Source organism: Nomascus leucogenys, unplaced genomic scaffold, assembly GCF_006542625.1.
Source record: "Nomascus leucogenys isolate Asia unplaced genomic scaffold, Asia_NLE_v1 Super-Scaffold_361, whole genome shotgun sequence".
In the NCBI taxonomy this organism is placed as follows: domain Eukaryota; kingdom Metazoa; phylum Chordata; class Mammalia; order Primates; family Hylobatidae; genus Nomascus; species Nomascus leucogenys.
Genome location: NW_022095772.1, coordinates 45,537 through 61,847, shown reverse-complemented (window position 1 = coordinate 61,847; position 16,311 = coordinate 45,537). Strand labels below are relative to the sequence as shown.

The window sequence follows — 16,311 nt, the reverse complement described above, 5'->3', positions numbered from 1 at the left end:
CCTATTCTTACTGAGAGCCTTGTTTGAACAGCTACAGCCCATGCCTTCTGGTATTCAACAAGTAATAATATCAAAGCAGATTCAAAGTTGTGATGGGTTGAACAATAATAGGTCTCCTGGTTTCTACTCAGGGAGATAGAGAACTGGAAACTGTTTTCTCCCACCCTTATAACAACAATGAAAGTCAGACAAGCAGCAAATTCTCTATTTTTCTTGAACCTTAACACAAAGCTGAGATTGCAGGGCAACAAAGAGAGACTTGGTTTTTACTGGAAGAAATGAGATGATAGCAATGGTCTACTTGTAGATAGAGCTAGATGCCATTAAGAATAGTTGAGTTAGGGTGATTGGTGTATTGGTAGAGGCCAAGTATACACTAGTGAGAGATCATGAAACTCCTAGTGGCCACAGTTATAGACTCTGCATCTTCTTGCAGGTGTTTACTCCACAGACTTCACATGTTGCTCACAGAAATGACTAAAGTGAGTCTGGAGAATGTGTACTCCTTAGTACCTAGTGTAGGGGCAGGCAATTCACTCTGACTTCTGTATATCTGTCTTAGTTCATTTAGTGTTGCTATAACAGAATACTACAGTTTGGGTAATTTATAAACAATAGAAGTTTATCTGGGTTGTGACTCTGGAGGCTGGAAAGTCCAAGATAATTAGGTTGCATTTGATGAGGGCCTTCTTGCTGCATTATTACTTTATGGTAGGCATCCCATAGCTAGAGAAGAGGATATAAAGTAAGAGCATGCAAGAAAGAGAGAAAAAGAGGGCCAGACTCCCAATGTAACTAACACACTCCTGAGATAACACCATTAATCCATTCATGAAGCCAGAGCTCTCATGATCTAATTACCTCCTAAAAGTCCCACCTCTATTGGCTGGTATTAACCACTGAAATGGCAATGAAATTTGAACATGCGATTTAGAGGGGACATTCAAACCATAGCAGTACCTTATAGAACAGATGTGTTCATCTATGTTAATTTAAGGACAACACATACTGTCACCCAAAGGGCTCTGGTGAATACTCATTGCAGTTGCAAAAAAAAAAAAAAAAAAAAAAAAAAAAGAAAGAAAAGAAAAGAAAAAGGAAAAAAAAGAAAATAATGAACCACCTCTTGCTCCAAGAAAGGGGCTGGAATTCAACATTTCTGTCAAGTAGAAAATCCCAAACAATCTATAAAAAGCTCCTAGAAATACTTTATGCATTTATCAAGGTCAGAGGATATATGATCACTATACAATTAAATTAAATTATATTTCTATATGTTGGTAGTAAACAATTGGAATTTAAAATAAAAATATACCATTTAACATAGAAGAAATACTTAAGTATCTAATATTAAGTACTTAGTATAAGTATGTATAACAAAATAAATTAGAGATATATATGCTATAAACTACAAAACACTGATGAAAGCAATCAATGAGAACTAAATAGAGAAATGTAGCATGCACATGACGTTGGAAAACTAAATGTTGTTAGGCTATCAAATTGATCTATAGATTCAATTCAATTCCAGTGAAAATACCATCACATATTCTTATAGATAGATATCAATAAGTTGACTCTAAAATGTATATATAAAGGCATTGCCACTAAAATAGCCAAAACAATTTTGAAAAGGTGGAAGAAATTTTGAAACTACAATAATCAAGACTGGATGGTACTGACAAAAGAATAGATGTGTAGATCAAAAGAATACAATTGAGAGACAAGGAATATATCTACACAGATATAATCAACTGGGTGTTTTTGCTTACAAAAGTGCAAAAGCAATTAAATCAAGTAAGGCTAGTGTTTTCAACAAATATTACTTGAATAATTGGAAGTGCATATGTAAAAAATGAGCATTGACCTATACCTCACATGTTGTGCGAAAATTATCTCAAAGTAGATCATAGATCTAAATATAAACCCACACAACTTTTATATACATACATATATATACACATATATACACGTATACACGTATCTATATGTATTGGACTTTACGATATTAAAATTTCTGCTTTGTGAAAGACACTATTAAGAGAATGAAAAGACAAGCTACAGACTGGGGGTAAATATTTTTGAATAACATATTCCACAAATTTCTTGTATGCAGGATACATAACTCTCCAAACTCAACAACAAGAAAATAAACAACAAAATTTGAAAAATAGTCAAAAGTTCTGAAAAGATACATCACCAAAAAAAGATAGAGAGATAGAAAAAAGGCACATATAAGTTGCCCAACACAATTACTATATAATCCAGAAATCTCTTTTCCAGCCATTTCACCAAAATACATTAGAATTACCAAGCATCGTATGTTCTTACTCATATGTGGGAGCTAAGCTCTGAGGATGCAAAGGCATAAGAATGATACAATGGACTTTGAGGACTCACGGGGAAAGGGTGAGAAGGGAGTGAGGGATAAAAGGCTACCAATTGGGTTCAGTGAATACTACTTGGGTGCTGGATGCACCAAAATCTCACAAATCACCACTAAAGAACTTACTCATGTAATCAAATACCACCAGTTTCCCCCAAAACCTATGGAAATAAAATTTTTTAAGAAGAAGAATTGCTGATCACAATAAGCCCTACATGAGATAATTTATAGCAGATTTTCATAATTGCCTCTAAACTGAAGACAAACCAAATGCCCTTCAATTGGTGAATGAATACCAAATCTCTGTGACATCCATCAAATACAGTACTCAACAATGAAAACAACAATGACTATTGATTCACACAACATGGGTGCATCTTAAATGAATTTCACTAAGTAAAAGAAGCCAAAACAACAAGACGCCAGAAGACTACATATTGATAGTGTGTGATTCAAGTTTTACAGCATTTTGGTAAAGGTGAAGTTATTGAGATTAAAAACACATCAGTGTTTGCCAGGTGCTAGCAGATGAGGGTAGGGATTGACTACAAAGGTGCAGGATGTTGGAATTTTGGGGGTGATCACACTTTTCTTTATGGAAACGTGATGGCAGGTACATGAAAATGTATTCCTCAAGTTCCTGTAGGTGTGTAGCACAAAGAGTGAATGCTAGTGTAAGTAATTTTATAAAATCAACCAAGATATGTAATTAAAGACAAAATGCAGACTGTGACAAATGAATATAACTGGGTTGCAAATGTTGGACAACCTCACTGATGGTAATGAAAAAGAAATGAGCTTATTTAATTGTAAAGAACTATGACTGTGTAGTCTAAGACTAAAGGTGTAAAGAACTATACATACACACCTTACTCTAGTTTCTCACAGGGATATGGCTTTGCAATTCTGAAAGCACTTTATATACATACTAGGGTTTAACCAATACATAAAAATATTGTAGATAATGAGATTGAGATTTTTCACTGTTGACAAAATAAGGTGGGGCGGGTGTCATAATGAATTCTGTGGTCCTGAGTTGTGATTGGTGGAGCTGGAAATAACAGGATAACAATTAGTTGTTGCTGTATTGTTATGTATTCATTGACTTCTGATTGGAGGATTTTTTTTAATTCGTTGTTTTCCTGTTTTGAATGTGATTTTCCTGCAACAAGATGTTAAGCTCCTTCAAGACAATTTCTGTCCCTCCTCTAATGTCTGTACAAGACAAGGATGTGCTATCTGGTGGATACAGTCTATGTCCACTGCTAACTGACTGATTATCAATGTAAAAGGCTAGTAAATTACCTTTTTCAGATCAAAAGTTATCATTGCTTCCAGTCCATAGAAAAATAAATATTAACTACAAAAGTGAAATATTTTGCTTCTATTGATAGCTATGGGTGGCAAATATACATTCAGAGAAGCACATTTTACTTAGCTAAGAGAGTACATCTTAGGTTCTCAGCACATACATATACACAAAATAGTGACTATGTGAAGTGATGAATATGTTAATTAGCTTGATTTTGGGAATCACTACACAAGGTATACTTATATCAAAACACAATTTGTGTTCTGTATACATATACTCTTTATTTGCCAATTATACATCAAAGCTGGACAAAAAAGAGAAGCACATGTAGATTATCATTATTCAGCCAACTGGCAATGTGTATTTAAAATCATTAATTCGATTACATTGAATCTTATATCAAAAATGTTATTTATAAGTTTCAATCAGGAAATAATACTTTGAAAAGTACAGAGGTTGTTTGCTATGCATTAGTTGAAAATCCTTAGTGATCTGTGTTTGCTAGACTGATTTTGTGACGATATGCTATAGAAATCCTATAGAAATATTCAATGTCATAGCTTCTCAGATGAAAAAGTACTGGACATTGTCTGTGAAGTGTCCAGGACATCTGTGATTCAAGACATAATTAAGTCTTCCAATTCCAGGTGTAAAGCAATCCCGGTTTTGAAGCTAATATACATGTCATGGGTGTATCATGTCATGGTTTTTCTTCTTCACAGAAAATGGGAGTAGAGAGATTTGAGGGAATTTATAAAGATCACCATTTGCCCCTTGTTTTCAGACAAGAAATTGTCTCACACCATAAAGAATCTAGGCTATTTGGAAACTTACTGAAAAAGAAAATGTCGCATTCAACATAGCAATTATTTCCACTGTTTAAAATTAGCCTCCACCCAATATAGGTCAGTATTTCAGATATTCACTTTAAATTCAAATACTTCCTCTTTTTGTTCCAGACTCAGCATAGTAATCATGTCTGTAATTGAGAATTCCTTTTACTACTCCTCCATCCTGTACTGCCTTTTATAGGTCAATTTTGGTTTCTTTAAGCCATAAATCTTAAATTCCTTTCACATACTTTCCTGCCATGTGGATGAATTTCTGCAAGAAATAAAGAAACTGGCACTAGCACTCTGAAGTTACAAGTAACTCCATGCCTTTTCAGTCTCCTTACCCATGTTGATGATCACTGATTAAACATTTGAACCTCAAGGTACTCAACAGAATGGGTAATTTTGAAACATTGAGTTTCTATTCCATTACCACACTGTAGTGTATTTTTCAAAGCAGCTCATATAAAAATAAAGAAGACAGCTTGCAATTGCTTATAAAGCCTTACAGGTAACTCTCATAGTATTAATCTTCTGAGACTTAACATTTGTTTTTATTTCCAATGTAATATACTTTTTGTTTTCCAGGCAGAAGCAAAATTTTCTTTTACTGTTGCTCAAATTTCCATAGGTATCTTTTAATAAAGTAAAACTATTGTTGTATTTACTCTCCCTCTCTTTTGAAACAGATGTTATCCCTTCTGAGAGACTGATAATAAATTTTGACAAAGACCTTTCAGATGGTCTTGTTTTTGCAACACAGTTGGGAGCCTATTGCCCATTCTTGGTAAGAGTCATTTTTATGCATCATGATCTTATATTATTTGTAGAAACTTAGTGATTAAAATTTGAAGTATATTTTCTGTAAACAGATTCTTTCACATTCAAGTCAAACATCTGAATCTGCATGACTAGCACTACCTTTTTGTTTATTCTTGCATTTTGATTGCAATAATTTATTACCGACAAATATTAATATTTAAATGATTCTTTGCCTAACTGTAGAGAACACTTAAAAAACAGAATTTTTTATTCCATTACCGAAAGGTTTTTTTTTTTTTTTACAGATTGAGTCTCATTTTATAAATATGTACACACGACCAAAAAGTCCTGAAGAGTATCTGCACAATTGCCTGATTATTGTAAATACTCTTTATGAAATTGACTTTGACATGGAAATACAGGTGGGTGCCTTTATATTAAACATTCTACAAACATTTTATAAATTTCTTTTGGTAGCTTACTCATCTATAATATTGCTTTGTTCATATTTTTGAAATTTAAATTGAAACAACCTTTTGATGAGACATTGCTAAAATGTGGAAATTGAAATATGACTCCACAGAAATCGACTGGATATTTTAAAATTTGTATAATTATATACATCCAGCTGTGCATAATAGGCAAGTACTTCCAGTCCAAGTGCCTGAAACCCCAAAAATAAACATTGAGTGAATTATAATCATTACTCAAAATCTAAGAATGAACTAAAAGAGCATATTTATTTAAATATAGATGTCATATTATTATCTTCTGATTTAGTGGCAAAAATAAATTTTCACTTTAGTATTAAAATAAATGTTAGTGTAGACGTCATAATGGCAATATACATTTTAATTGTATGTTGACCTCCAAGTTGTAATTCCATTTGGCTTTTCACATCAAGACCTCAATAGCAATAATCAAACATATATTGGATGCTTACTATTTTATGAGCCTTTTGTTTGTTACTTAGGGGCAATAAAATGGTAAAATAAATGATTCCTGACTTTGAATATATAAATTGATTAAATTATCAAGATATTTGCCTGTTAAAAGATAATGTTCTACTTATTTAATTGTTAATAACGGTCTATGAAAAAATGAAGTATAGAATTCAGATGAAGGAAGAGATCAATGTGATGCAGACTGATACATCAAAGACAGTGTGGAAGAGACAGAATTTAATTGGCATCTGGAAGGGTGAATTGGATTTGCATTGGTAGTGGTAAGAGAGAAAGGTGTTTGCTCAGAGGAAGTAACATGAACAGAATGTAGAGTGTGAAAAATTGACATACGTTAAGGAAATTGTGTGAATAGGTTGCCCCAGTTGAAGTTTCGTATTGGAAACAGAGACATAGGCATATACTGGGATATTGAATATCAGCATAAAAAATCAGGAATTTATCCTGTGGCCATTATGGGGGATAAAAGGCCTTTACTCTTGCAACAATCGTCAGGGTGGACCGAGAGGAGAGGAACTGGTGACAGGGAACACAGACCAATCGCAATGCAATTTGAACTGGTCAAGGAGTACAGTAATTACTTTCTCTACTCATATCATTTTAATTAGGATTAAAACATAATAAACTCATGTAGGAAAAATCATGAGGTTTGCTAGAGTTGGTGACCAGCCACCAAAGAAGGGCATTGGAGAAAGACTATTATAACTAACTCTGAATTTTTCATTCTGTGATCCAGAAAGACTGATGATACTAGTGCCCAAAATGATATCTTATACCTGCTGGAGAAATGAGTTTTATAATTGCTCACTTTTTTCTTTGTATTGAAGTCATTGCATGTTAATGTCACTTGTACCATTCCTGACATTTGTATTCTTTTTATTTCATTTTCTTTTCATTTATTTTTATTTTTTTGGTACAGTTGTAAAGGGAAACTGCAATCAATAATTTTAGTCAGAGAGTTCTGTTATAATAGTAGAGTTTTAAGGACAAACTCTAATAAAAGACTTTGGTTTTGAAGAATAAAAATATTACAATTCCCATAAATTCAACAAATTATTTAACCTCCCTCATGAAAGACACTGGATACATCCTTCAGGGGTATAGATGTGACAAAACTACACTCATGCCTTCAAAGGTGTTGCAGACTAATAATCACAAGTTGCATGAAACAAAGCTGATGCAAAGCAAAAGTGAATGTCACAATAGACATAGAAATAATATGCTATGAGACTCAAAGGGGGTGAGAAGTCACTCTAAAAAGGATACCAGGAAAATTTACACAGAACACTTAGTGTTTAAACTGACCCTTGAGAGTTTGGTAGGAGTTCATAAGAAATTTAAAATACCTTTGTTTAGAAAAACCACACATTGTGACTCTCTCCTTTACTTTTTGATTTCCTCACATATGTTGGCTCAATATATTTATTTTATTGTATAGTCAAAAAATAATTTAAAAATAAATATCTACTAGATAAAAATGCAGGAAAATTGTCCAAGATTTGATGAATGAAGTAATTGAAAGTCGGCTTAGCAGATAATGACCAAACCTTTGTCAGCCAATTCCAAAGCCTTAACTCTTTTTATTTTTATTTTTTTTGAGACGGTCTCTCTGTCGCCAGCTGGAGTGCAGTGCCAATCTGCTCACTGCAGCTCGCCTCCGGTTCAGCCATTCCTGCCTCAGCTCCGAGTACTACAGGCCCCACCACCCGCTAATTTTTGTATTTTAGTAGAGACGGGTTTCACCGTGTCTCGATTCCTGACATCGTGATCCCCACCTCGGCTCCAAGTGCTGGATATAACGTGAGCCACGCACCCGGCCAACTCTTATTAGCCCAGATTACCAACCACACTAAATGGCAGATTTAAAACCATCACCCTCTAATGAACTTACACATAATGAATTAATGCTGGTGCTTGTACTGGTCCACCCTGAATCCTGTAAAATTCAGCAACGGACTTAATTATTAATGCTTAAGTTTCTTCTTTATTATGTTCTTAATTGCAGCCTGAAAATTAGCTTCGTAAGTTGCTGGGGTAATGTTATGTCTTTTTGGAGAATCCTGCCAGTAGGAATATATAGTTATTACATATTCTTCTTTTCATTACATGATTTTTATTTCAAGCAAAAATCTATGGAATTGTTTGACCACAGCACAGAATGCATATTTTATTCCCTCATGCAAAGATAGATAACAAAATAAATATAATATGCATTTATGGAGCTTTACTTCACATAATTTAATGAGTAATGATTGGAGCTAAGGGTGAATAGATAATCTAATTTTGTCCTTAAATTTTTTTGTTTCTTTTTTTTTAATCACTTGTTAGGGTTCTCTAGAGACACAGAAACAATGGGATATATGAGTGGGGATTTATTAGGGGGAATTGGCTCACATGAACACAGAGTCAGAGAAGTCTCATGATAGGCTGCCTGCAAGCTGGAACACAGAAGAGCTGGTGGCATCCCTCAGTCCAGAAGCCTCAGAATCAGGGAAGCCAATGGTACAGCTTTTAGATTTTAGTCCAAATCTAAAAGCCAGAGAGCCCCCAGAGAGCACTGGTGCAAGTTTCAGAGTCTAAAAACTGAAGAAGCTAGTCTGATGTCCAAGGACAGGAGGAGAAAAGGTGTCTCACTCTGGAAGGGAGAGAAAGCAGAGAGTCCTCCTTCTTCTTACCTGTTTGTCCCAGCCCCAGCTGATGGGATGGCGTCTGCCCACATTGAGGGCAGATGTTTCTCTCTCAGTCCCCTGACTCAGCTTCAACCTCCTCTGAAAACACTCTCACAGATACCCAGAAACAATGCTTCACCAGCCATTTAAGTATCCCTCAATCCAGTCAAATTGACACCTAAAATTAACCTTCGCAATCACTAGGAAATTTTCAGCTTTAAATAACAGAATTCTTGAGTAAAAGTGGTTTAAAAATAAGGAAATTTAATATTTTATAATCAGATAAAGCCAGACAATCAAAGATTATAAGGATAATTGTTCAGTTTTTTAACAAAGTTATCAGAGATTCAGTTTTGCTCAACCATTCTTGATCTGCTAGCTTCATTTTAGGATTCTGCACAAGTAACTCCAAAATTTCTGCAGAAGTCTCACATAACACCTTCATACAGTTCTGTTTGGGGCTGGCTGAGTGGCATCTTTTCTTGTGCTTCTCTTTTTCCAGAAGGGTTTACCTTTCCCAGTGGCCCCACGGCATATTCCCCATTGCATATCATTGACCGGAATTGAATCCTATTCTTGTGGCTAACCAGTGGTTGATTAAAAATTAAAAAAAAAGAATATTCACAAAAAGTTAGGTTCTTAGTAAAGAAGAAAGGAGACAATGATTGCTGGGAAGGCACTCAATAGCTGTCTTTATAGGATTATGGTATATCATTGTGTACTGCTAATTATATTTGGTGTCTTATTTGAAAGTTAGTGATACCTTAAAGTTATGGCACATTAAATCCAGCATAAAACTCAAGATCTTATCACTCCTTCTAGTTACTGATGATGAAACTGAGGCCCAGGAAATTCAATTGACTTAATCAAGAGCATGGCACTGTGTCATAGCAGGACTTGAATTAATTTACCAGATTTCTTGATTTTTTTGTTATGATTTTTATGATTTTTTTTGTTTGTTTACATTCCTGCATTTTGTTAATCTAGTAGGAAAACATAGTCATCAAGGGGAAAAAAAGGACCAATACAATTGAAGTTATTTTCGGTTAGATCTATATAGCAAAAATAATGATTATGTCCATAAAAGTGTTTTCACATGAAATTTTTGTTTTAAATAAACGTAACTGATTTTAACATTTGGCTTTCTAGCCTAAGGTTGACAAAAGTCTAATTGCTTCAGGTCATTTTTTGTTTAAATGTATAAGGAAAGGTAAGAATGCTCTTTTATTTGGTTTTTCAGTATAATGTCTTATTAAATATAGTTTCCCATAAAAACATATTTTTTAATTTGCCAAATTGCTGAATTTTTCAAAGTGTAGCTTTTGAAATAATTTTCATATTGCTATTTTTATCATTTTATGGGGTACACACTAAAACATGGCTGGAAAGACTTTGATTCATCCCAGACTTGAGCCCAGAGTGTTCTGCCATTAGTACTCCTGTTTTCCCCAGTAAACACACCTCCCGTCACCCTAGATAGTCCTCTTCGGATCATACCCTATAGGCTGATTCCAAACACAGGGTCCAGCAGAGCCACACATTCTTCACTTAAAAATTTACCTTTGTAGGCTTCAAAAGTGGATGTGAAAATTAAACTCTGCATTTTTTTATTTTGTTCTTATCTTCAATCGTCTTCTACATCTATTTGCTAATGTTGTCTTTATTAAAGAATGTGAGACCACAAAATACTGATGAGAAATTTTATGGTCCTGGTATATTTCCAAGTTTTCCTCAAATTATACTCACAGTTAGCTTTCTACCCTGCTAAGGTAGGCCAGTTTTCTTTCTGTCAATCTTCTGCCCAGGCACCTTCGTTGGTAAGCCTTATTTCTAATTAACAAAACAAGAAAGAACAAACTCTTCTATTTTCCCAAGAAGAATAAGAGAGCATGAGGAAATGTGGACTAGCAGATCACCAGTGGGGCTGTCATTATTCTCTAAAAACTGCTGCCAAATTTCAGAATCAAGTGCATTAGTTCCACATAGCACGTTGGGTCTCCTTGGTTTTCACACTATTTGCATTTCTAGGCCGGGCTCAGATCATGTTGAGTTGCTAACTTGAATATGTGCCATTAAGTCATAGCAGACCTTCATTTCCATTTTGTGGAAGTACAGAGAGCTCCCTGTATATTGACACTGACATAGTTGTTTGTCTATTAATGGTGTTTTTTATGTCTTCGAATCCCTCACACCAACCCCAATACTTTTGTGCTGTGAATAACTTTTCCCCACTGCTTCTATCTTCTTCTGTTCCTGACATTACTTTTTGGCTTCAGCTTATGTTCTGGCTATGTTTATTGTCCTGATATCATTGTGCTGTAATTTTGGATTTTATCTCAAATATACTCCAGTAACCATTACTAATGTGTTTTGTTTATCAGAGTAATTACATCCTCTGCCTTACTGTTTATCTGTTCTGGGAAAAGTACTTCTTCAACTGCCCCCTACCTGATCTGCCTGAATTGTTGCTCTTATTATGTTATTTCTCAGAAACCAAGTCCCTCACCCTGCCATCTAAGACCTCCACAATGTAGCCTGGCACTCCTTAGTCTTTTTTCTCACTAATTCTCCCATCTTTTCTTATGTGTGACCCAAATGAAAGTTCTTTACTGAACATACACTATGCTTCTCTATCTCCTCATCCTATAGTGATTTGCTTTTCTGAAAAAATACACCCTTTTCCTCACATCAAACACAACATATTTGAAGTTCAAGCATTCTATAAGGCCCATTTAATGTGCCATTGGTTCTATGGGCCTTTGCTTGAAAATCTCTTGCCATCTTTAACTTCAGGAGTAATAGTCACATTAGTCATAATTTCTAGAGTGTAGTGTTCTTCTGAGTTCCAACTAGCTTTTACGGAGTCTGAGGTTACAAGTTCAGTGTTCTACTAAGGACACATTTATTTTTTAACACTTAAGTCAAGCTCTTCTGATTCAGAGCGGTATTATTGCTGTATCTATATTTCAGTGTCATTGTCAATCACAAATATTCTAAATGTTTTAAAGTAATTCAATAATTGATTTACTATGCTTTTCCTCTTTTTATATTTTTATCTATTATCTTATTTTATGGTTAATATTAGGCGTCAACTTGACTGGATTGAAGGATGCCAAGATGACTGGCAAAGTTTTGTTTCTAGGTGTGTCTGTGAGGGTGTTTCCAAAGGAGATGGATGCAGGAGTCAGTGGACTGAGAAAGGAAGATATGCCCTCAGTGTGGGTTGTTACCATCCGATTGGCTGTGGCAGTGGCCAGAACAAAGAGACAGAAGAAGGGGGATATTCAGTTTGCTTGTTTTTTTGTTTGTTCTTTTCTATTTTTGTCGTGATCTCTTTCTCCCTTTGGGAGCAGGATGCATTTTTTTCTCCTTCTGCCCTTGGACATCTGATTCCAGGTTTTTCAGCCTTTGGACTCTAGGACTTGCACCAGCAGCCTCCTTTGGGCTTTCAGCCTTTGGCCTCAGAATGGGGCCTGCACTGTAGCTTCCCCGGTTTGGGGGATTTGGGACTTGGCCTGAGCCATGCTTCTGGCTTCCCTGGGAGCCCCTATTGTCTTCTGTCATTCTGCAGTTTGTAGCCATACTATTGTGGGACTTCACCTTTGTGATTGTTTAGCCAATTCTTCCTAATAAATTCCCATTCATATATGTATATATGTGTGTGTGTGTGTGTGTGTGTGTGTGTGCATATATACAGATATATATCCTATTGGTTCTCTACCTATGTAGAACTCTAACTAATGAATCCTCTAATTTCGATTTATCTTCTTTGAAACTAGGCCACAGACATCTGTGACCCAAATCCAATCCTGATGCTCATGCTTTGTGTCTACATGTATGAAAGACTCCCTACATATCTCCCTAAGAAGGTGGTGTCCTTTGAATGTACTCTACATGACACGGTGCTGAATAAGGTAAGGATAATTTTGGGGTCAAAATGCATAAGGAGTTACACAATTAAGAGAGGTTTTAGATATTTCTTTCCCAACCCAAAATTAACAGCAAGCATCTATATGTATAACTTTATTAAAAGTGAATACGCCTTATCAAATGTTGCTTCTTCTAAGCCAAAGGTCTAGATGAGCAAAAGGTGCAATTTTTGCTTAAGAGTAATCACCACTTAAAATGAAATGATGACTCTTTTCTTACTCGTTTTCATTTGATTTAAAGTAATATTATTCTGTATACAAGTTAATTTACTGCTTTGATAAGATTCATGTTTATTCCTTTTTTCAGGCTGTTTTATGTGTGTCTCTCTTAATATATAATTGGGAAGGAGGATAATTTTATATTTTTGATGCAAAACTTATCCATATGTAGTCTTCAAAAGATATGCCAAGGTGATCTTTGATCTGTAATTGTAACTTCTTTGAGAAAATAACTGTAGCCTCCATGATGGTGTGAGCATCAGTTGATAAGGATTTAGTTAAAAATTGAAAAAAAAAAACAAAAAAAAAAAACCACAAAACCCAGGTTCTTATCTCAAAATATAGAGGGCTGAATTTAGTGAAAAGAAAGCCTCCTCTTCTAGGTTTGTGTTAGTGAATACTGAGGTTCAATCTCTTTTATTTATTTCTTTCCTTTTTTGTCAAAAAAAAGACGTAAAATTCCATAGAATTCAGTATTTACTATGATAATTCGCTAATTGCAATGATATCCAAGGGCTTTGGATAAATAACTAGCCTTGAGCTATAATTATATTGAATTTTTGACTTCAAACTAACATTTCAGAAGAGTTAAAAGTTTTTTGCTTAGGCCTGCAGGAGACAAGAGTGTAAATTTAAGTATAATTTATTACTGTTAACTATTATTACCAATTCTCTATTTCTGTCTACATGACTGTATTCCTTCATATCATTTAATGGTTATTGATGTTTTTAAGTAGTTAATATTAATGCTAGCTAATGTTTAAAAATAAATTTAAATTATGATGTTAAAAAACAAATTAAATCATGTTTAAATAGAGCATGATTTATTTTCTCATGTATTATTTTACTAGAAATAATGCTCATACCTAAGATTACAGATAAAATTATACAAATATACCTTTCATTTTTCACAATGTAAGGAAAATTTTTGAAAGAATAAATAAATGAAATGTATATGCAAGATAAAACAAATTACAACAAGCTTTGATGTTAACTTTTATTTAAGAAAATTAGTGATTTGGAAATTGCTGAGAATCTTTTATGTATTTTGCTCCTGTGAATCAACACGATGAATGGCAGTGCGTAAGTCACAGAAAGTCGTTCTTACCACCAGCCCTATCAATGTTACAGAATATAGAAAAATCTCCAGAAATGGCTACAAAATTGAGAAAGTATTTCTTTTTTTTTTTGAGACGGAGTTTCACTCTTGTTGCCCAGGCTGGAGTGCAGTGGCAGGATCTCGGCTCACTGCAACCTCTGCCTTCCCAGGTTCAAGCGATTCTCCTGCCTCAGCCTCCTGAGTAGCTGGGATTACAGGTGCCTGCCACCATGCCCAGCTAATTTTTTGTATTTTTAGTAGAGACGGAGTTTCATCATGTTGGCCAGACTGGTCTTGAACTGCTGACCTCAGGTGATCCACCTGCCTCGGCCTTCCAAAGTGTAAAAAAGTATTTCTATAGCTATGGGCAAATAATAGAAACAGAATTCTAGATCAAGTACAAGAAAGTAGTGGTCAGTGAAAAAACATAGAGTGCAGTGATTTTCCGAGACATTCAAAAGCGGTTGAATTTTGTTTTTCTTTTGAAACAAAATTTACACAGAAGCAGAATAAAGAATGTCTGTCATTGCAAAAAAGGAATTGAGACTTTAAAACTTTCTTTTGTTCCCTTAAGCAGCTAGCTCTTCTTCCTATCTACTCCTCATCACCCCTACAGGAAATCCTGGAGTTGGGTGGTATGACTGTCTGACCACAGATGAGTCCAATACCATTTTGTCATATGTATGATATGTATGATATAGTGACAATGAATGGCTTCCTTATGATCTAAACAGTTCACAACAAATCTACTATAATTTTCAACATTTCCCTCCAAAATAATAGGAATTTGCTCTCTGGAACTTAAAATCACTTGGTCTGTTAATGAATATTTGAAATACATACATTTGTATGAATGTATATACATACAAAAAGATTACCACACCACAGTGGGGTACCACTCTATAGTGGGGGTCTTGCCCCCATTATTGATGTCTTTAAGTATTTGAGAACATGAGGCCTCCAAATCCTTAAAGAAACTAAAGTTGGAAATGCTTTATCAACAACAACACACTTGTTCTATTGGTTACCAAAGTTCCCACTGAACCAAGAAAGTAATTAATCTTTCACCAGATTTTCTTCATATTCCTTATGACTCACTATAACCATACCTACTGCTACTTTTTCACTCTTCGAATCTCTGTGACTATAAGACCTGAACTTCATAATTTGCAGTGACCTTTTATTCACTCTAATTTGACCAATTATCCTTTCCCCCCATCCTCACCATTCTCTGGGGCAGGACTTTTGGTGACACCTTGGCATCTTGTTAAAGAAAAAAAAAATATTCATGACACTTGTTAAAACGGTAAGGCAGACTTTATTCAGGACTATTATGATAGTTATAGGGACGGCTGCAAAGCAGTTTTGCAGTGGGGGAGAGAGATTGAGCTCAAGTCGAAATAAAACAAGGAAAAGTAGGAATTTATAGCCAAGGAGCAGGATGGAGATCAGTGGGTGGGAAATGACTAAGAGGAAACATATGGGTAAGGGGGGATTCTGGCTAAACCAATATAAGATTTTTGCTAAAGGAAGGCCAGGGCGATCATACATTACCTGAGCAATGGCAGGAGATGAGGAATTTGGTTGGATATCAAGGGTGATTAGATACCAAAGGTGTGGAATTCTGGCTAAACTGATTTAGCAGGATTCTTGCTAAAAATGGGCTCTTGAGGACATGCCCAAAGGTGGGACCTAGTTAAAAAAGAGCTCAGACAAGCCTTGTGGTTGAGAAGAAAATCTTTGTCAGTCTTCCTAAAGATTGTTTTGTGAATCTCCATTATATTTTACATAAACACTTTGCGTACTCACATTTTTCAAGAAGTACTCTTTTGTAATAAAGCAACTCATTTTCTAATGCTCCCCATGTCTCTGGATCAGGAGGAAAGAGACAGCCAACCCTTCAATGAACTACCACATCTAGACTAGGCCACCATTATATTCAGCCTGAAACTACTTTTAAATCTATACTCCTTATAATACTTTCTACACTGAGCAGCCAGAGTATCCTTTTTGTAAATTGCATATATAAGTTCCCTTTTTAAAATTCCCCATTGGTTTTCCTTTGCAATAAAAATAAAATCCAAGTTGCAAATGTTGATCTTCAAATCACTGGTGATAAGACGCTTTTGCATTTGTAATT

General features: G+C 34.9%; 1 protein-coding gene across 1 annotated transcript in view; it reads left to right on the top strand.

The window, feature by feature from the left end:
- LOC115833628 (cilia- and flagella-associated protein 47-like) overlaps positions 1–12,314 on the top strand; it is a gene marked incomplete at its 5' end in the record, with an annotated part of 57,028 nt that extends 44,714 nt beyond the window's left edge. Inside the window, 3 exon segments of the mRNA XM_030808335.1 lie at positions 5,221–5,318; positions 5,599–5,719; positions 12,067–12,314. Of these exon segments, the coding sequence (XP_030664195.1) occupies positions 5,221–5,318; positions 5,599–5,719; positions 12,067–12,314 (467 nt within the window).
- Between the last annotated feature and the right edge of the window lie 3,997 nt (positions 12,315–16,311).